Source organism: Tachypleus tridentatus, chromosome 8 (assembly GCF_004210375.1).
Source record: "Tachypleus tridentatus isolate NWPU-2018 chromosome 8, ASM421037v1, whole genome shotgun sequence".
NCBI lineage: Eukaryota > Metazoa > Arthropoda > Merostomata > Xiphosura > Limulidae > Tachypleus > Tachypleus tridentatus.
In genome coordinates, this window is record NC_134832.1 from 75432102 (window position 1) to 75454239 (window position 22138).

Consider the following 22138-nt stretch of genomic DNA (forward strand, 5'->3'; position numbering starts at 1 on the left):
TTAAGTTCAAACTACCATTTATTTAATATTTGGAACGTCATTATACAGCTAGAGTGTGATATACTGGGTTTGTCATAACGTAAGTAATTTTTTACCTAATTTTATTATATTTAACTTACTTTATATATTCTTTGTGGTCTTTGATTATTTTTAAAATATATTTTTAAACACCTACTATCATCATTGGTTATTGTCACAGTTGTTCGCTTAATTGTACCAATGACAGCACCTCCTGACGGCTGAAAAAGCTCTATTTCAAAATGTTCGTCTTTCTCTGGATTAAAGTCATCAATGATGCCAATTTCCAAGTTTTTTTCAACTTCACCATGATCGAAGATCAATTCGCCTTCTCCACCGTGGTAGTCACGTCCACTGATAGCACTTTTATCAATTGTTCTCCATCTGGTAGAAACAATTCCATCTGCACCGTTCTCTCTGATTACTGGAACATATGCTGTGCCTACATTTTCTTGGACCAGTAAACCACGTCTCTTGAACTGCAAAATTCCCGGTTCTGCGTGACGAGACACAAAAGTTTATTTTCAATTATACGGATCTCGTTATCAAAAAGTTAAAGCTTTGGGATTATTATACAGTGTGTTCGAATTTATTCGTATACCTATTAAAAGTATATGTTACACTGCAATTTGAAAATCAAAGACATTATATGTGTATCTCTTGAAAATGGTATTTTTAAATTAGAAAGGCTGTGGTGTCTGATTAATACTCGTATTGCTGTATTCATTAATTGCTAATAATCAGAAATCACAATTCTAAAATCAAGAAATTTGTATCGAAAAATGAATGCTATATTTCTCTCAGACGAGAGATAGCAACATTATTGTCACGAGCTTTTTCATGGTGTATTCTCAGGAAGTTTTTAAATAAGAAGCAATTAGATAAGAATCAGTAAATACAAGAAAAGTCTCAATGAGATACGTTATTTCTTAGCAACGTTAAGAATTACATTTATTAATGAAGAAGAAAGGTCCACCTTCAAAAGCGTTCGGGTTATAGGGTTTTTATTTCATTTCTATCAAGACTTATTGAACCTAGGTGATTGTCTATCACCCTAAATATCTCAATACAATACATTGTTCATTCGAAACATTATAAGTTTACATTTTAAATCAAAGCTTTACCAGATATTACTACTATACTCATGATGAACGATTGATCAGTTTCTTACAGTCGAACGACAGTGAAATACTTTATTACTTGCCATCATCATTAAGTATTGTAATTTCCATGATACAAGTGCGGCCTAACGTAACCTCTCCTTTACTTCCTTGATCGAGAGAAAGTTTCATGAAAAACGTTTCGTCTGGTTCCCACTGGTTATCGTTAATGATCTGAACAAACACTTTTCTTTGCGTCTGCTCCGGTTCAAACGTAAGAATCTCCTTAAGCGCAACGTAATCTTCTCCTGCCTCAGCTGTACCATTAACCGTTTCTACCCTGGGATAAAATAGTAAAAACTGAGTTTATCATTGAGGTAGATTATTATTTACTGTAGTTTTTAAAGTGGCTGACAGTTTTTTTAACATCGGTGATAGCAGTGACTGTCTTTGTTGTTTCTTTTGACGTTTTCAGTTTTACGTAATATGATACCAACAATGAAAGTTTGTTTGTTGGTAATTAAGCACAAAGCAACACCATGGGTGTCTAAGTTTGGTTTCTAGCACAAACATACTGCTGTGTCACTGGGGAGAGTGATGAAAGCAAACTAAATGAAATTTATTGTTAGGAACAAAGCTACACAATCTATGTTATGACCACCGCGGGTATCGAAACGAGATATTTAATATTAGAAATTATCAGACTTAATGGTGAACTATGGGATGCTTACTAAATAAATTACTCCCCCCAGTCATTCCGCCACAAAGTTGTTTTAAATATGGTTAATAAGCAAATATCTGAATTCAGGACAGGAGCTTTATTCTAATCTGATAGCTTGTACAGTTAAGTAAAAGCAATGTTAGGTTATCTTCGTGTGATTATCAGTATGCTAGGAAAGAACAAACTAATGTCGAGTTACGTGTTAACTAAGATGGAGTTATGGAGTAAATAAAATAGTTTGGCTTGGACTGGTATAACAAAGATAAAGAGATGATAACTATAACTTCTTTAAACCCGAGTGACACTCGACACGTTACACCGGCTAAACGGCCAGCTCAGATTAAAATTTGTTTTAAGTAAAACATAAGTGAATTTTAGCCGTGATTGACAATATTTTCACATATATATTCAATTTGTAGCCGTAACCAACCGACAATATGTATATATATATACATTATTATACTAAAAACAATGTATTATAATGATTAATTTGTCCGTTGTATGGCACTGTGTCTATTGTTAAAATCGAAAATGCACACCTATTTTAAAAAGATGCACAAAATACAAGAAACATTATATATTTGTGCATTTAATAAGAAATATAATTACTGAAACTTTAAAGAGATAAAAGAATTTTACGTAAGATTGATACACTCATGATGTTAGAAAAAAACAATAATACACATAGTTTCAAAATATGAATTTAATACAAAGATACGATATCCTATATCGTGGAGCGGATAAAGGCTATAAAAAAATGAGTTTAATGGACACAAATGACAAACGGTTGCATTTGTGGTCATTTGGAGAAAAAAATCCCCTTTTTCCAAATGTTGCTGCTGTATGTTTATGAATGTTTTTGGATAGCATAGTAAAAGGATGGTTTACAAATTTTTCAAAATATGAGAAAGGGAGAATATATGTTTATAATCTGTATGGTTCATTTCGATATATGTGAATCCAGTTTTGTAATTCAAATAAACTAAAATCACAAAGGAAGAATAATTATGAATTGTAAACCCTTGTTAAGAGTTATGTTTATAAAATCTCAATGTATATAAATAACACTCTCATAACCACTTGTAAGTTAGTCTAAATATCATAGCAGTAAAGACGTGATGTTAATGTTTTTTTCCAAGGAAGATCTTCTCTTTTTTGGATATATCACTCATGATATGCGTCATCAAACGTACATAGTGGTCATAACCCTGACATAAAATGCTTATTACTTTAAGAGTGTGCACAGTTTAAGCGCCTTTTCCGATTGTACTGATACTAAACCGAAATATAGTGAGCCTTTTTTTTTTTTTTTTATAAAACTGCACCACTTTTATAAATCACATTGACATTTAACCACGGGTTGTACCTGAAATCGTAACTTCTGGAGAATATACCTAGGTGTATGTTTACAGTTATTAGTGTTCTTGTAAAGTAATAAATGCTAGATTGCTTTCATAACAGAAGCTATCCTATTATTACAATCTGAAAAATATAGTCGAAAATTTTGTTTTCATGTCAGTTGGAATTTTAGTACATAAATTTTTGTTTAATATTATGTAAATGTCACATATGGTAATTTGCAAAGTAAATTCAAGAGACTACAGACATTCTATAATTTTCCCCATAACGGTGCTTTTATATAATTTGTTTATCTCTTTCATAGTACTTGTGCTCTCATAGTATATGATAGGCCTAAAATGTAAATATTGTGCAGTAATATTTAAATATATTAGACTATCTACATTTTACTGAGAAAAGGGTTTCCAGTCCATGGATGATCTTGTTTTATTACAATATTTTTTGAACGTCAAAATTGGACTCGTGCGGATCTATAAAATCATATAGATTATAAATATATATATATATCATATCTTGCTCATAATTCGAGATAATGGATAAATCCGTCATTTTGTGTGTTCACGAAAAAATTGAGGATGGGTTAATTTGACTATAATATTGATACTTCTTACGCTACTGCACAGTTCTGAATCAGGAGTATTTGGAAAGAAAATATATCTTCCTTTCAAGTAAGCCCAAATGCGGCTGGGCTGTTCAGGTACAGTAAACTCAACAAATAGACCCCATTGTAGCATGGGGTGACTCGACTAAAATTCCAAACGCTTTAAAAGGTGAACTCTATTTCTTCTTAAGTGTTATAGGGTATCGTATCTTCGCATAAGATTGGAAGTTACGATTGAACTTATCAGAAACAGTAGTTATTATTATAAGGTAATCTTGATACGTAATAGAAATGTTTAACTTGAAGTTTGATCTCAATAATATTCCTCTTCCATGAAAGACGGTGCTTTGGTTTTGAGTAAAAATACTAATTGTGAATAACATAGTTTTAAAGTAATATTACCAGCAAGAAACCTGAGAGGATGTTTTTCCGTGCCGTTTAACAGTGACAGCGATTTGACCTACGTTCTCCATTACAGCACACGCGGAGGCACTAAACTCAATGATGGCCGTTTCTTGACGTTCTCCCCGACTCAAAGCCTTCTGAGAGAGACCTTTTTCTTTTTCCAAAATTTGCTGGTAAGCCTAAAATATTATAGAAACCACTAAGAGGGTTTAACTATAGCATGGAAGCACGTTAGTTATCTAAGTACCAAATTTATGAATTAATAAACATGTTTTTTTGTTTGTTTAGAATTAAGCACAAAGCTACACAATGGGCTGTATGTGCTATGTCCACTACAGGTAACAAAACACCGTTTTTAGCGGTGTGAGTTCGCAGAAATACCGTTGTGCCACTTAGGGGGGAAGGAATAGGGATGTTTAAAGGCTAGTACCACTCTTGCTAATTTATAGAACACATCGAATTGCTTTTCAAAGATCAGTATTTAACCTTCAACCGTTATTGGGTAAGAAGTTGGCAGACAACGATTTATAAGTATAATGAAGTGATTTAGTCATTTTTCTCTGGAGGGGGGAGTCGCACTAGATGTTTCGACAGAACATTGGTCTTTTTTTTTCAGGAATGACGATGGGGTGATAAATAACTTTTCTAGGACTGTTATCAGGTTTATCATCAATGTTGTATTATCTTCATATTGATTTTGTATCACTAGTGTCTTGTAGTTTAACGCCTATTTTCATCGAGTTCAAACGTATTATTATTATTATGATCAAACATTTGTCGTTCTTCTTAAATTACAATTTAAACTGTCCGTAAAACTTCACCGTGGACATTTTGCTAAATATTTTTACCAGCATTTAGATAAAAGATATGCCTTCATTTCTAGCCAACATAAAAGTTGGTTAATTTGTTGTATTAATCAAGTTGTAAGGATAATTAATAAATTTTGTGAAACAAAACCTTCAGAAATTTACCCCAAATTATTTTAGTTAATTACAACGGCTTCTGCTAATAAAACGGTTTCATAAAATTAGTTAACTATTATTGTTAAATCTCACTACTGTTATCTGTATCAGGTGCATTTGTTATTACTAACAACAAATGGCCCGGCATAGCCAGGTGGTTAGGGCGCTAGACTCATAATCTTAGAGTTGTAAGTACGAATCCCCGTCTCTCCAAACATGCTCGCCTTTACAGCCGTGAGGGCATTATAATGTTACTGTCAATCCCACTATTCGCTGGTAAAAGAGTAGCACAAAAGTTGACGATGGGTGGTGATGACTAGCTGCCTTCCCTCTAGTCTTACACTACTAAATTAGAGAGGGCTAGCGCAGATAGCCCTCGTGTAGCTTTACGCGAAAATAAAAACAAACATTACTAAGAATAAAGTCCTCTGATGGGACAACATTAAGCTTAATGACTTATAACGATACAATTCGCGGTTAGAGTATCAACAGTGGAAACAACAAATAGTCTAGTGTAGTTTTCTTTCCACACAAAAATATTAAAAACTAATCACGAATAATACCTTGGATTGTATGGTTTCTTCCTCTTTCAACGCCATCAATTCCCGCATCATTTCTTCACATTTCTTCATCCAGCAAAGTTGAAATTTGAAATAGAAAACGTCAATTTACCTATATTTAATATTTTACTGCAATATTGAAACTGGTTGTCAAAAGGATCAGCATAAATCATCACGTTTCGTTTATTGTTTGTAACAATTTCAGTTATTATTTAAATATTATTAGGGCCGGATGAAGCGTAATAGTTAACTTGTCGGTCCGTGAATTCGAGGATTTATGGCTAGAGTCACTTTCCTGTAAAATTGTGGCATACACTAGAGGCTGTGGGTGTTATAAAATTAGCTGCCAAATTCAACTTTTCGATTAGAATAGCCCAAGAGTTGGCGTGTATCTGTCGATTAGAAGCCATACCTCTATCTTAGAAGTTCGATACTGCATAGTGCTTACGTAGCTTTGCTCGAATATTCAAAACCACCAGTCATCAAAAATTATTGTTTAATTTATTTATGAGCGTGTGGATTACTCCCTAGTTTTAGGTTTAACTGTCATACTTGAAAAGTTACACCTAACTTTCCAAAGTGTTTTATAACCTTTTATGGGCTTACCTACAAAAAACAAACATCAGTATAAGTAATTATCATTACAAATTTTTTAATTATATGAAGTTTAAAATACTTTTGGTCGCAAACTGTACATCCTATATGAATGCAAGGTACAAAAATGTGCTGCACAAACCTGTATCTCTTGACTTGTCATTTTGCCACGGAATATGTTAAGATATGTGTCGAGTTAGTAATGTATTTAATAAAGGGTTGTTGTGGCAGTCTCATTATTCGAGAAACAAGCTAACAAGTTTGTGATATTGTCAGGAAACTAAATTAAAAAACAACTCATGGATTGATTCAATAAAATATAACTCAAAGACTAAAATTAAATAGTAATTATTTTAGCAGTCATAAAATAACAGACCATAAATTACAGAGAACTTGCTTTAACAAAGAAACGTGTTTGTTAACCATAACAATAATTGCTAGTAAATAGAGTAAGATAGAATACAGTAAACTGGGGTAAGAGAAGAACATGTGTTCGTTAATTATTTAATCAACTGATGACAGAAGAAAACAGTCAGGTAGTATACGGTAAATTTGTGTAAGAAAAGAACAAATGTTCCTTCATTATTTAATCAACTTATGAAAGAAATCGGTCAGATGATATACGGTAAATTGGAGTAGGAGAAAAACGTATATTTGTTAATCATATAATCAACTGATGAATAAAAAAATAGAATCAGATGGTACACTGTAAACTGGTGTAAAAAAGAATATACGTCCGTTAATTATGTAATCAACTGATGAAAGAAGAAAATAGAGTCAGATGGTACATTGTAAACTAGAGTAGGAGAAGAACATATGTTCGTTAATTTAGTTAATCAACTGATGAAATAAGAAAACTATCAGGTAGTATACGATAAACTGGTGTAAGTGAAGAACAAATGTTAGTTAATTATTTAATCAACTGATGAGAGAAGAAATTAGAGTGATATGGTATACAATAAACTAGGAAAGGAAAAGTTCAAATGCTTGTTAATTATTTAATCAACTGATAAAAGAAGAAAATATAGTTGGGTAGTATATAGTAAACTGGTGTAAAAGAACAAATTTCATTAATTATTTAATCCACTGATATAAGAAGAAAGCAGTTAGATTGTATACGGTAAACTAGAGTAGGAGAAGAACAAATGTTTGTTAATCATTTAATCTACTGATGGAAGAAGAAATCAGTCAGATGACATACGGTAAACTGGAGTAGAAAAAGAATAAATTTTCGGTAATTATTTAATCAACTGATGAACGAAAAAAGCAGTCAGATTGTATGCGGAAACTGGAGTAGAAGAAGAAGAAACGTTCGTTAATTAGTTAATCAACTATATATATGTATAAACGGCTCGTTTGTGTTGAGAAAAGTTTTTTACGTAGAAAAGCAAACAACGTTTCAACCTTCTTCGGTCGTCGTCAAGTTCACAAAGAAGAAAAGAGGAAACTTACCGGTACCTGACCACATGTTTGAAGGGGATTGTGTAACTGAGTGTAGGAATGTAGAAGGCGTGCTACGATGTTTGAATATATAATTTTATTTATTTATTTATTTTTTTAATATAGGTATAAAGGTGTTCCTTTGTATTGGTTTATTTTGGGCTTGAGTTGTTGTATCAGAAAGGCTTCTTTAATTTTGCGTTTGTTTTTGTTTGTTTCTTTATTTAGTATTTGGGTGTTTTCTATGGTTATGTTGTGTTTATGTGATTTGCAGTGTTCGAAAACGTGTGAAGGTGACTTTTTGTGTTCTTTGAATCTGGTTTCCATTTTTCTACTTGTTTCTCCAACATAGAAGTCGTGGCAGATGTCACATTGTATTTTATAAATCATGTTGGTGTGGTGTTTGTCAGTGTAGGTTTTACATAGTATAGACCTTAGTTTTGTGCCTGATTTTTGAATATATTTGGTATTAACTGGAATGTCATTTCAGGGATATATAGTATGCAGCAGTATATGGTTTCGTGATTTTTTGATTCGTGAGATATATTTACTTTTGCTAGTTGATTTTGCTTTTTGTCTGGGTGTGTGCGTATAATGTTTTCTGCGGTTTGCGGAGGAAACTTATTGATGTTGATGAAGTGTTGTTTTATTTTGTCTAATTCATTGTTAATTTTATCTGGTGAGCATAATTTTATGGCTGTGTTTATTTGGTTTCTTAGTATGTTGAGTTTTTGTTTTGTTTCATGTGCTGAGTCCCAAGGAATGTATAGTCCAGTATGAGTGATTTTTCGGTAAATTTCTGTTTTAAATTGTGTATCGGTTCTTGTAATTTTGAAGTTAAGAAATGATATTTTATTGCTTTCTTCTTGTTCACATGTGAAGTTAATGTTGGGATGTATAGAGTTAATGTGATTGAAAAACATTAAGTATGTGTTCTGTATATGTGAATCCCGCAACCTTGTCATCTACATATCTGTACCAATATAGTGGTGGATGTAATGCTGTGTTAATTGCTTGTGTTTCAACTTGTGTCATAAAAATATTGGCTAGAACTGGTGATACTGGGTTGCCCATGCTTAGGCCATTTGTTTGTATATAGTTGTGGTTGTTGAACATGTTGTTTGTCTTCATCGTGACGAGTTCTATGAGGGTTGCTAATTGGTTGCTGGGAATATCTGTTGATGGGTTAGGGTCTCGGATATAGAGTTCTAAGGCTATCTTGTAGGCTTCAGCGGTTGGAACTTTTGTAAAGAGGGATATAACATCGAAACTGGCTATTAAGGCTTTATGATTTAGCTGATTCAGATTAGACATGAAATTAAAAGAGTCTTTGATGAATGAGCTGGCTGATGTTACATATTTGGAGAATGCCCATGCTATGTATTTATCAAGATTGTGATTAAACGATTCATATGTGGACATTATTGGTCGTAATGGACAATCTGGTTTATGAGGTTTGGGGATGCCGTATATTTGTGGCGTGCGTGAGTCGGTTTTGCGTAGGTAGAAATAAAGTGTTTTTGAAATTGTGTTCGCTTTTTTCATTTTTAGTAGTATTTTGTTTTGTTGCGTTTCGTGTGTCTTTGTTGGATTTGTGTGCATTGGTTTAAATTTGTTTGTGTCTGATAGGATGTTCTTCATTTCTTGGATGTATTCATTCGTGTTCATTATGACTATAGCGTTTCCTTTATCTGCTTTTAGAATTTTTATGTTTTTGTCTTTTTTAGGTTTTTAATGGAATTAATGTCTCTTTTGCTAGATTGTTTTTTAGCTTTCTCTTTTGTGAAATTATGTTGATGGTTTTGTGACAAAAACATTCATGTAGTATACGGTAAACCGCTGTAACAAAAGAACAAATATTCGTTACTTATTTAATCAACTGATGAAGGAGGAAAATAAAGTCAGATGGTATAGAGAAAACTAGAGTAGGAGAAGAACAAATGTTCGTTAATTATTCAAACAACTGACGACAAATGAAAATAGAGCCAGGTAGCATACGGTAAACTGGTGTAAGAGGAGAACAAATGTCAGTTAATTATTTAATCAACTGATGAAATAAGAAAACAGTCAAGTAGTATACGGTAAACTGGAGTAGGAGAAGAACAAATTTTCGTTAACTATTTAATCAATTGATGAAAGAAGAATACATTCATGTAGTATACAGTAAACCGTTGTAACAAAAGAACAAATGTTCGTTAATTATTTAATCAACTGATGAAAGAATAAAATGGAGTCGGGTAGTATATAGTAAACTGGTGTAAAGGAAGAACAAATTTCATTAATTATTTAATCAACTGATTAAAAAAATAGAGTCAGATGGTATACCGTAAACTGGTGTAAGAGAAAAACATATGTTTGTTAATTTTTAATCGACTGATGAAAGAAAAAAACAATCAGATGGCATGCAGTAAACTATAGTAGGAGAAGAACATATGTTCGTTTATTATATAATCAACTGATTAAATAAGGAGACCGTGAGGCAGTATACGGTGAACTGGGGCAAAAGAAAAAAAATTTCGTTAATTATTTAATCAACTGAATAAAGAAGTAAATAGAGGCAGAGGGAATACCATAAACTCGAAGAGGAGAAGAACAAATATTTGTTAATTGTTTAATCAACTGATGAAATATAAAAAAGTCAGATGGTATATTGTAACCTAGAGTAGGAGAAGAATATATGTTCGTTAATTTATTTAATCAACTGATGGGTTAAAACTGTCAGGTAGTATACTGTAAATTGGTGTTAGTGAAGAACAAATGTCAGTTAATTATTTAATCAACTAATGAACGGAAAAAAGCAGTCAGATTGTATATGGCAAACTAGAATAGGAAACGAACACATTTTTGTTAATTATTTAATCAACTGATGAAATAAGTAAACAGTCATGCAGTATACGGTAAACTGCTGCAACAAAAGAACGTATATTCGTTAATTATTTAATCGACTGATGAAATACGAAACAGTTAGGTAGTATACGTTAAACTAGAGTAGGGGAAGAATAAATGTTTGTTAGTTATTTCATCAACTAATGAAAGAATAAAATAGATTCAGGTAGTATACGGTAAACTGGTGTAAGAGAAGAACATATGTTCATTAATTATTTAATCAACTGATGAAACTTGAGAAAAGTCAGATGGTAGACGGGAAACTGGAGTAGGAGAAGAACAAATGCTAGTTAATTATCTAATCAACTGATGACAGATGAAAATAGAGTCAGATAGGATAGGTAAACTGGGGTAAGAGAAGAATGAAAAGTTTGGTAGTAGAGAATCAAATGATACAAAATAAAAATAACAATGTAGCGTTGTTCTCTAAAGAGGAAGAATTAGCTTTAATACAATAAATTGATGTATAGAAACAATAACGAGAGTAAGATGATTTGAAAGAGAACAATGAGGTGGCTAGTACGTAATAAACTGATGTGTAACTAAATAAAGAGGCTGATAGTACGTAATAACTAATAGAAAAAAATAAATGGTTTGGAATAGTAATATTCTTAAATTTTTATTAACTATAATTTTTCATAATGAAATATCTGCGTTGTATATTTATATTTATTTTTTTATGAGATCCTGCAAGGTTTAATATGACATACAAATAAAAGTAAGTAATGAACTATTCACTCAGTCTGTTTACATAAATATTTCCTACCTGACGTATTCTCTCATTAAGTTGAGGTTTAGGTTTTCTTGCCCCTGTTATGGCACGAATAGCTCCCACCCGATACCACATTCTGGAATGTTCTTTCTCTTCCATCAGTTTGGTAACAGCTGCAGCAGCTGCATCTTCATCAGTGAGCTGAGGGTTTTTATGTATTTCCTAAAATTGCAAGACACCAATTATTTTAATGTTTACTGTTGCGTTATTAACTTAAGTTATCTTTAAAATGTAGCGTTATTAACAAACTTTTAAACTGTGACATTATTAATAAACTATTATTTAAATAATTTTTAAACTGTGGTGTTATTAACACAGTTGTAACTTAAGTAATGTGTGAAGTGTGACGTTAACAAAACTTTCATTACTGAAACCTTGTTTTTAATGTGACGATTCTAACATTCATTACCTCAACTATGCTTTTACTGTGACGTTACAAATTCACTCATTAATTAAATAATGATTAATGCATAGCGTCGCTAACGCTCATTACTTGAACTACACTTTTACTATGATGTTACCAACACTCTCATTACCCAAACAATGCTTTACTGTGACGTTACTAACATTCTCATTACCTAAACAATGCTTTACTGTGACTTTACTAACACTCTCATCCAAAATAGGCTAATAATAGAACACAATATCTGAGTTATTTGGTACGTGTTTAGATCGCCTGTGCATTGTTATGTTTTTAATAACAGGTTCATGAAGAAGACAGTATTTTAATTATTGAATATATGTATAGACCATCTATGTTTGTTGTATACGGTTAATATTGTTACAGTTTTGAGAATTGATTCATCAAAGAGCATAGAATTTGAGTTAATCAATTACACAGTGCATGTACCATTCAAGTATCGTGTTTTGAAAAATATAGCTTGCTAATCTTACCTTGAGGTACTTGGTCAAACTGTCTTTATCAACATGTCCATCTAGAAAATGTTCTCTCTGTGAGTCTGAAGAAAGCAACAAAACAAAGTTGAAATGAAACACTTAAACTGGTCTTCTAATTACTCTTTATCACAGCTTTTTGGATATCTATGTTTTGTAAGTATGAATTGAAACGTATTTCGTATGGGATACAAAATCTCAACAATAGGCCTTGATATTACTATTTAAGCAGGTTTGTTACTGTTTTGCCTACGAAATGTCTTAGGTCTTCCTGTATTATATTACTGATAAATATAATTCTATGCCAGACATACTGAACTTTCAACACTTATTTATTTATATCAGGTCATTCCATAGATAATATCCGAAAAGTTAATACAGAAGGTGTATCATCATTACTGTCTTTGTAGAAGTCTTTAATGACTTAAATATGTAGGATATGTATACAAACGTTCAGACAAATAAAAGAAACTAACCCAACTCTATTTTTCAGATCATTAATCAAATAAACCCTTATAAAGATGGATGTACCTGAGGAGCACAGTAGGAACATAATGCTTTATGAGTTTATAAAAGGCAATAGTTCAGCAGAAACTACACGAAACATTCAAGGTGTTTATGGTGCGGAGTCTCTCAATGAAAGAAAATGTCTCAGGTGGTTTCAGAAGTTCAGATCAGGTGACTACAGCTTAAGTGATGCACCATGTTCAGATCGTCCTGATGAGTTTAATGATGACAAACTGCACTTGATGAAGATTGAGCTGTAATAGTTCAATAACTAGCACAGGAACTTAACTCAACCTAGTCAACAGTTCACCGTCACCTGCAACAGCTTGAAAAGTTGTCAAAACTAAGAAAATGTATCCCCCATGACTTGACAGAAGCCAACCTGAGAGCAAGAGTGGACATTTGCACGTCTTTGAATTATCATGAACGTAACTCACCTTTTTTGGACTGGTTAGCAACTAGAGGTGAAAAATGGATATTTTATCAAAATGTTAAGTGCCGCAGATAATGGCTCAGTGCAGGTAAACTGATAAAGCACAACTCAAAATGTACTTCCACCTTAGGAAAATATTTTTAAGCGTTTGGTGGGATAATGTTGGTGTGATCCACTTTAAGTTGCTGCCATTCAATGTAACGATTACATCAGACTTCTATTGTCAACAATTGAAGCTCTTGAATGTTGCACTGAAAGAAAAAAGGCCTGCTTTGATCAATAGTAAAGGTGTTGTGTTACACCAGAATAATGCACGGTCCTATTCAGCAAGATTCACATCTGCAAATATCGAAGAGCTAGACTTGGAAAAACATCCACATCCTCCTTATTCTCCAGACCTTGCTCCATCATATTATCATCTATTCCAAAGTTTGCAGAACGATTTTGATAGAAAAGAGCTTGCAACACATGACGATGTAAAAACTACTCTCTCTACGTTCTTTCCATCCAAACCCCAAATATTTTACAGAAGTGGCATTCAGAAGCTTGTGAATCGTTGGCAGGAAGTAATTAATAATAATGGAACATACATTACTGATTAAATAACATTAAAAGCGTTTGAAGAATTATTTCTCTTTTTCTGAACCTAATATCGGACATTACTTAAGAAATGACCTGATATTTTACTCTTGAACAATCTTATGATGTAATACACATTTTTTGAGGTTGTCATATATTTTTAACGACAATTTCAGAAACTGAATTTTTAAAACACTTAATGTGTGTATGTTGTCTTATTGCAAAGCTACATTGGGCTATCTGCTAAACCCACCGAGGGTAATCGAATAACTGATTGTTGCGATGCAAATCCATGGGCATACCGCTGTACTAGCGGGAGTTAAGTACTTAATATATGAGTTACGAATTTTTTGTAGAGGTCACAATACACAACACTATGTAACACAAATTTTGTTCATGGATAGTACGTGTTATTTCTTAATTTCTTATTTTGTAAAAATACAGAAAATAGCCATTATTCCCTTCACACTTTGCTTTTGTGACCTGAATAATGAAATTTAGAATTTAACATATTTTCTGCGTAAAAACGGACAAATTTGCACATTTTCATTTAGATAAGGTCTGAATGAAAACATATAAATCAAGACTTACATGTATTTATCCTAAAGTTATACAAAAATGAACAAAAATGTTTAGAAGTGAGTAGTTTTTCGAGATTTGCGACTGTAATGCAAATCACTTTCACATATCAGCCCCCAAATATAGTATCGGCATTCGACTTTGTTAGACCAAGATATCTGATCGAGTTATTGAGGTCTCTTTGGTTTGGGTAGTATGGGTTTCTCTCACCAGCTGCACCTCTGAAATTGTAATCTGGATCTTCAACGTCCACCTCCTCTTCTGATTTGCTGCTCTCTTCTGAGGATTGCTGCTTTCTCTCTGGCGGAGTGGGTACAGGGAGTTCAGGGCGGTGTGGTACTGGGGCGATGGTTGATGGAAGGTTTGGATACATGATCGCAGATGCATTTTTGCCAGCCCGATGCTTAGAAGGGTCCACCATGCTTGAATGGTCAGTAGGCTTACGCCAAATTCTTGGAATAGCGAACTTCATGGTTCTCTTTTCCCCTCTGTACCATCCTGCTAAAGAGCAAAATAAAATTGTTATTATGAAGAATAAATTTATTTCATTCACAACTAATGTGTTAGAGGTTCATGCAAAATATTTCATGTGACATTTTTTCTATGCTATTGGAATTTTTTTAAAAATTAAAAGATGTTTAAATTTTAAAGGGTCTAAAATTTGTATAATATAAAATCTTACTATTCAAACAAGCAAAAATTGTCCGTCTTACCTTCTAGAGGTTTTTTGCAATGCTCACAGGTAAAATGAGGTCCCCAGAGTTTATCTTGATTCCCGACAAGCATGCCGAAATATGCCTTGTAGGCTTCATACATTTTAGTAGATGCTGTCACAGAGTACTTTTTCGTTCTTGTCTTGATAAATTGCCCACATAGATTGTAGAATGTGTCTGGAGAACGCTCGCAGCTTATTGATGCCATCTCTGATAAAATCATATAGGTCTATGTATTCACTTGTTTATATATTACTATGGAAAATTCCAAAAATTGTAAAAGGTTCTTGATTATCTTCGTAAGTTCTACAACATTCTAGAAAGTTCTTGAAAATTCTTGTAAGTTCGAGAAAATTCTTTATCAGCTACTCAGCACTGAATGTACCTGGAATGTTCTAGAAAATGAGTAAATTTGAAAATTACATTTACCCAGGTCACAAAAGCAAAGTTTGAAGAGAAAAATAGGTCTTTTCCATTTACTTTTGGCATAAGCAACTGGGAAATAACACATTCTGCCCAGGAACAAGAAAAAGTAAAAATTTTGTTACACAGTGTAATCACTTAAAAACAATTTATTAAAACAGCTTCTTTAAAAATTAAACCAATACATCTTTGCTAACGTCATGTAAATTATAACTGACGAAGTCTTTATAAAACTGCGGTATTTAAAGTATATTTATTTTTATCTTTCTTCTGTAGAACTTTCAATATATTGTTTTACTTTATTATATAATTTCAGTTCGATGTTTTGTTTGTTTCCTTTAGTGTAAAGCCGCATTTAGTTATCTGTTGTGTCCACTGTGAGAGACTAAACTCCAAATTTTAGCAATGTATGTGTATAGACCGCTGTCCCACCAGCGGACCTATTTGTTTCTATCTAGTTATCTATTATTTTACGTCATTCTTTGTTTTGTTGTCACATGTACTTTTCTGTAGGAAAAATTACTATGAAAGAAAACATTCTACACAGAAGAGTATTGATATTTTCTGTAGGCAGATCAGATGATTTCTTCAGGACGTGTCCTCTTAATTTACAAATGAATGTATATCAAAACTGCTGGTATGGGTATTAACACTTTTACTGATAAGCAGAGAACAACATTTCGACCTTCCTAGATCGTCTTCAGGTTAACAAAGAGATTTAGGAAGGTCGAAATGTTGTTCTCTGCTCATCAATAAAAGTGTTAATACGCATACCAGCCGTTCTGAGATACATTTTTATTTCAAGTGGGTTAATGTTGTTGAAGTTACGAGAATTTTCAAGAACCTTTTGAATTTTCTAGAACTTTCCATAGTAGTTTATATATACAGGTGTTCACCACTCACCACTTCAGTTTAGTTCCAGCTGCCTAATTGAACATATAGACCTATCTGATTTTATCAGAGATGGCATCAAGAAGCTGCAAGTATTCTCCAGACGCGTCCTGAAGCCTCAAAGCTGTGCTGTTCCGTAACAGGAATAAGTATCCGTTTCTTCCTCTGGCTCATTCGTCGCACCTTAATGAGGAATACAACAGCGTCAAAACCTTGCTAGAAGCCTTGAAGTATGATGAGTATGGCTGGGAGGTTATTGGAAACTTCAAAAAGGTGGCATTTCTGATGGATGTCCAGGGAGGCTTTACAAAGTTTCCCTGTTAGCTTTGTCTTTGGGACACCAGGGACACCGTAGCGCACTACAACAGGAAACACTGACCACAACGAACCGAATTCTCTGTGGGGAGGCACAATGTCAAGTGTGAGCCACTAATGGACCTCCAGAAACTGATGTTCCCACCATTGCACATAAAATTGGGTCTTATGAACAATTTGTCACAGCCTTCAGGTACCTTCGAGACTTCTCCCTAAGCTATCTGAGACAAAGATCAAAGCTGGTGTCTTCGTTGGACCACAAATAAAGAAGATACTGGAATGCATAGAATTCCCCAAGAAACTCATTGGGAGGGGAAAAAACCTTGAGGCAGTTTTGTCGCAGTGGTTCGGGGCTTCTTGGGCAATCACATGCCCGAAAATTATGTGGAACTCGTTGAGGCTTTAGTGAAGAACTACGGCAAAATGGGCTGCAGGACGTTCCTGAAAGTCCATATTCTTGACACTCATCTTGATAAATTCAAGAACATGGAAGCATACTCAGAGAAGCAAGGCGAGCGCTTTCACCAAGATATACTGGATTTTGAACGCCGCTACCAAGGACCGTATAACGAAAACATATTAGACTATATTTGAGGGCCGATACGTGAAAGTAATTTATATTACAGTCGAAAATCTCGAAAAACTACTCACTTCTAAACACTTTCGTTCATTTTTGTATAACTTTAGTATAAATACATGTAAATCTTGATCCATATGTTGTTTTATTCAGATCTTATATAAATGAAAATGTGCAAATTTGCCCGTTTTTACACAAAAAATAGGTTAATTTCTAAATTTCATTATCCAGGTCACAAAAGCAAAGTTTGAAGGGAATAATGGCCATTTTCTGTACTTTTACAACACAAACAAATAAATAACACATACTATTCAGGAACAAAATTTTTGTTGCATAGTGTTATGAATGAACTGATATGTAGAGAGCATTATAATACAGCGAAAATATTTAAAATGAGCGTATATTAACACAGAGATCCTTAATGGACGTACAAACATTGAATTAATTATAAACCATGATTAATACATATAAAAACATGACGTTTTTAACACATTTAACTGTATTGACTCTTAAGTAAAGTAGCATATATCCAAAATTAATATCTAATAATTGTATTTCTTATTTCCATCACTAAATGAATATAGATATAAATAAACATAAATAGATAGCACATCTCAATACCATTCAGGCAGTGATTGGCTTGTGAATTTCACATGATCTGTGATATCACAAGATCTGCCACCAGTCACTGCGTGAATCGATATAGGCATCATTTATTTTTCATACCTTCTGCAGATTCTAGCTCCAGCTGCTTTTCTCGTTTCATTTTATCCTTCCTGAAGAAGTTTTTGTCTGCAAAGTAAGCAAGCACAACAAGAATAGGGAAATAAAGGAATGTTATTAAAGCTTCCCACAATTCCACTACGTTTGGAGAAATTGCAACCAAGATGATTAACAACCAGATATATGCAAACACTGAAAAAAACGAGGTGATGGCAAACACCTGAAAGATAAAAGAGTAAAGAATAAGTAATTTTTTTGCTTTGTTTTGGATGTACCTGAGGATTATTCCATAAAAAGATGTTTTTTTACTAGGTGTACTGCAGAGTACCCGAAAGTGTTCTGTGTCAAGAGTAAATAAACCCCAAAAAGCATTTTGGTTCTTGCTTTTGATGTTCATATGTCATGTTTTTTGTAGCCCACAGAGTGCATAATTCGTCTCGTGATTCAGGGTACGTGTACGTTTTGCTGACGTCACGACAGTACAAATTGCAACTTTAAAAGTCCTTTATGTGAGGTCGTTTTAGTGCCTACTGCTTGACTGACGGACAACACACTGCTCTATATTGGTGACTCATTCAGGCGGACTTCGGCTCCTTTTTTGAGAAATAATTAATTCTAATCAGCTAAGTACATATTCCGCTATAATTAAAGAGTTTAGAGTGTTTGATCTAATTAAATCCTCACTTATAAATCCTTATCTCTGCAAGTAGTGCTGTGAAATGATTTTTTCCATTTTATAATTCTCCTGAATCACATTGCACTCATAAAGTTTTTTGAGGACTTAACAACACACCTGATATCTCTTTAGACTTTAATGTTTCCACTTTTTAAGTTCCTGTTTAGTAAATATTTACTAAATTTAGAATACTCAGAAACTGTGTTGTAATATTGAGGTATTTCACACACAAATAGCGCTGCAAAGAACATAATATGCTTTTTTCACACCAAAGAATAACAGAAAAATAATCTAGGTCTTCCAAGTATTAGTTTTTTTGTACCTTTATGAGACGAATTCTGCGAGTTTCTTGAGAAGGCAGTGAAATAACACAGACAGCTGATATCACCAGTAAGTTAAAGGCTGCAGATCCTACTATGGTACCAGGACCCAGATCTCCAGATTTAAAGCTTGAAGACAAAAACATTCCTCATCATTGTACTGAACTTCTTCACACATGCACAAAATAAAGGTTAGATATGAGATTTAGCCCAAGCAGTTATTATTTGAGTACAATCAGCTGATACATGATATGTCATTTTGGTTGCTTTCTTTTAATTTCCATATTTACTTTTCTATCTTTCATTTTGCACACTTAAGATTAGCTAGAAAAAATATAAAGTTTACTTTTTACATCTTACACTGTATACCATTACAATGAAATACTTGTGAATGGATAGGTCACAATACTATTTTTGTACATTTTTTTATAGTTTTTGAAGTTATAGAAATATCATATCAACTATATGAAATTCTTAAAAATGACTAACAATATCAAGTGAATCTAAACTAATGGCTCACATCATTCATTATTTAAATCAAAGTATTACTGATAAATGTCTTACAAACCATTACATGGTAACAACAGTTTGTTTAAGATGAAACTGAAATAAAATTCACATTTAAATCTACAATAAAAACGAGCGTTTTTAATGCAAAACAATCTACTTTAGGCTCTTAGAAATCACAAATAATCGGTTTTTAAAAATTGCTTAAACACTCATGTGATAATTCCTAAAGGATCTCTTTGGAAATCTTAAAATGATTTTATTAAGTTATGCGAACAATACAAGTAACTTGTAGATTTCATAGTAAGACAGAAAAACAAGGTTGAGGCAGTAATTTGCACTTAAAGAAAATCACAAGAAGTTAAGCTGGAGCAAGCGGGCTTCTAATGGTGTTCGTTTTTATTCTACTCTATTTCGTGTTCAGATTGGAAACAAAGAAAGGAGTTTAACCTGGATCGAACGAGGCCAATGATGGTATCTGTTCTTTTTTATTTTTTACTCTATTTTTTACTGAAATTGACGAGTAAAGCATAAAGTGAACCTTAAACATACAAGGTTTCTGATGGTGTTTATTCCTTTTTCACTGTATTCATTGTTTAGATTGACAGATAAGGCTTCTCTGGTTTCATGAAATTATTTTAATTACTGGTTTGAATTTTGAAGTCTCGATCCCATGAGCTACTTCGTTCTATGTAACTTACTACTTTTTTGTCTAAAACTTATTCTGAAGCTATATCTAAAGCTAGCTCGGCATGAAGAGGTGGTTAAGGCACTCGACTTGTAATCTGAGGGCCGCGGGTTCGAATCTCCGTCACACCAAACACGCTCGCCCTTTCAGTCGTGGAGGCGCTATAATGTGACTGGCAATTCCGATATTGGTTGGTAAAAGGATAGCCCAAGAGCTGGCAGTGGGTGGTGATAACTAGCTGTCTTCCCTCTAGTACTAGACTGCAAAATTAGGGACGGATAGCGGAGATAGCCCTTGTGTAGCTTTACGCGAAATTAAAAAAACAACAAATATATCTAAGAGTTGCATTAGTTTTTTATTAAAACATCACCCTGAAGTAGTATCTAAGAGGTGCAAAATTAATTTGATTTCATGTCCTTTTACGATTTTGCATAAATAATCAATCACACACAGTTACGTAGTTTCAGATAACTAACAAATAGGCAGTAATATATTATGTAACACGTATGTATGTAATACAAAAACTTGTTCGATTTTAGTGTTTTGTCATTTACCAATACGCTGCTCGGCATGGCCAGGTGGTTAAGGCACTCGACTCGCAATCCAAGGGTAGTGGGTTGGAATCCCCGCTACACCAAACATGCTCGCCCTTTCAGCCGTGGGGGCATTATAATGTGATGGGCAGTCCTATTACTCGCTGGTGAAAGAGTATCCCAAGAGTTGGCGGTGGGTGGTGATGACTAGCTGCTTTTCTCCTGGTCTTACACAGTAAAATTAGGGACAGCTAGTGCAGATAGCCCTCGTGTAGCTTTGCGGAGATTCAAAAACCAAACCAATACGCTGAGCTTCTCTGCTTGAAAAACTAAATTTACCACATCCTATCGTACTCTCGAATATATTATATGGCACTGTTTCTACTGGAAGTGCTTAGAGGAGATTTGGCCGTTTATCACAATGCACATCTCACCATCATAGTTTATCCCGTAGCGATTACTAAACACTTTGTTATAGTTTTAAATCATGAAAATGACAAAGTACCACACGATCTTTGATGTAATAATTCTATTAAACCTATCAATGTAACTCCGTTAGTCATAAATGCAATGCTCTTTGAATACAAGACTAGAAGTGGAAAGAATAATTGAAGATACACAAAAGTGATACAGATGACAATGCTGAAGAATGATGACAATGTACTAGAATCAGAAGAATATAAGCTAAAACGACTATGTGACCAAAAGATGAACAGAGCTAAAAATTGGGATTCCTGAATGTATTGCTACACCTTTCAATAAGCGTACTATTACTATTAACTCTTCCATTGTAATACTTATAACTATAGATTTTCACTCGTATTCTTTTATTTCTCTTCAATTTCTGATTTAACTTCTACTTTATCAATTATTTGTCGTCTCTTACTGTTCCCATTCACTCAATACTTTAATTAAATGTGTTCATCATGTTCGTCAACGTTTTATTTCTTTCCAATTTTCTGTCTATCTCATAGTCTTCTAAATGAAATTCTTTCTTCAACATTTCAAATCGTTTCACCCTGCTTAGTGCTTTATCATCTCTAATCTATCATTTGTTTTGCATTTTTGTGCTATTTTATTATATTTCACTTAACGTACGTAATTTCACTTTACTCGTCCAAAGCTTTGACACTTTCTCACCTTTCTTGTTGTTTCTTATTATCACTATATCCCACCTTCAATGCTCTTTTCTTCAGTTTGGTATATTGTTTTGATAGCATAATTTTCTGTTTTGAACGTTATTAGTTATTCACAGTTTAAGTTTCAATACTACTGTGTTTTTTGGTTATTATATACTTTTTTAATCTGTTAGTTTCCACCTAAATATTGCTCTAATTTTTTTCTCTGTTTCTTCTTGTCCCA

The 22138-nt window shown here is 33.3% G+C and overlaps 1 protein-coding gene across 4 annotated transcripts in view; it reads right to left on the minus strand.

Annotated features, from left to right (window-relative positions):
- The window catches only part of LOC143222700 (sodium/calcium exchanger 3-like), a 42316-nt gene that overhangs the window by 6841 nt on the left and 13337 nt on the right, over window positions 1-22138 (minus strand). For all 4 annotated transcript variants that reach the window (XM_076449559.1, XM_076449561.1, XM_076449562.1 and 1 more), the window contains exons 3-10: window positions 19051-19177; window positions 18056-18272; window positions 12313-12377; window positions 11413-11580; window positions 5730-5792; window positions 4202-4383; window positions 1223-1458; window positions 176-514 (exon numbers count right to left, since the gene is read on the minus strand). In XM_076449559.1, the coding sequence (XP_076305674.1) occupies window positions 176-514; window positions 1223-1458; window positions 4202-4383; window positions 5730-5792; window positions 11413-11580; window positions 12313-12377; window positions 18056-18272; window positions 19051-19177 (1397 nt within the window). The remainder of the gene's footprint in view (window positions 1-175; window positions 515-1222; window positions 1459-4201; window positions 4384-5729; window positions 5793-11412; window positions 11581-12312; window positions 12378-18055; window positions 18273-19050; window positions 19178-22138) is intronic.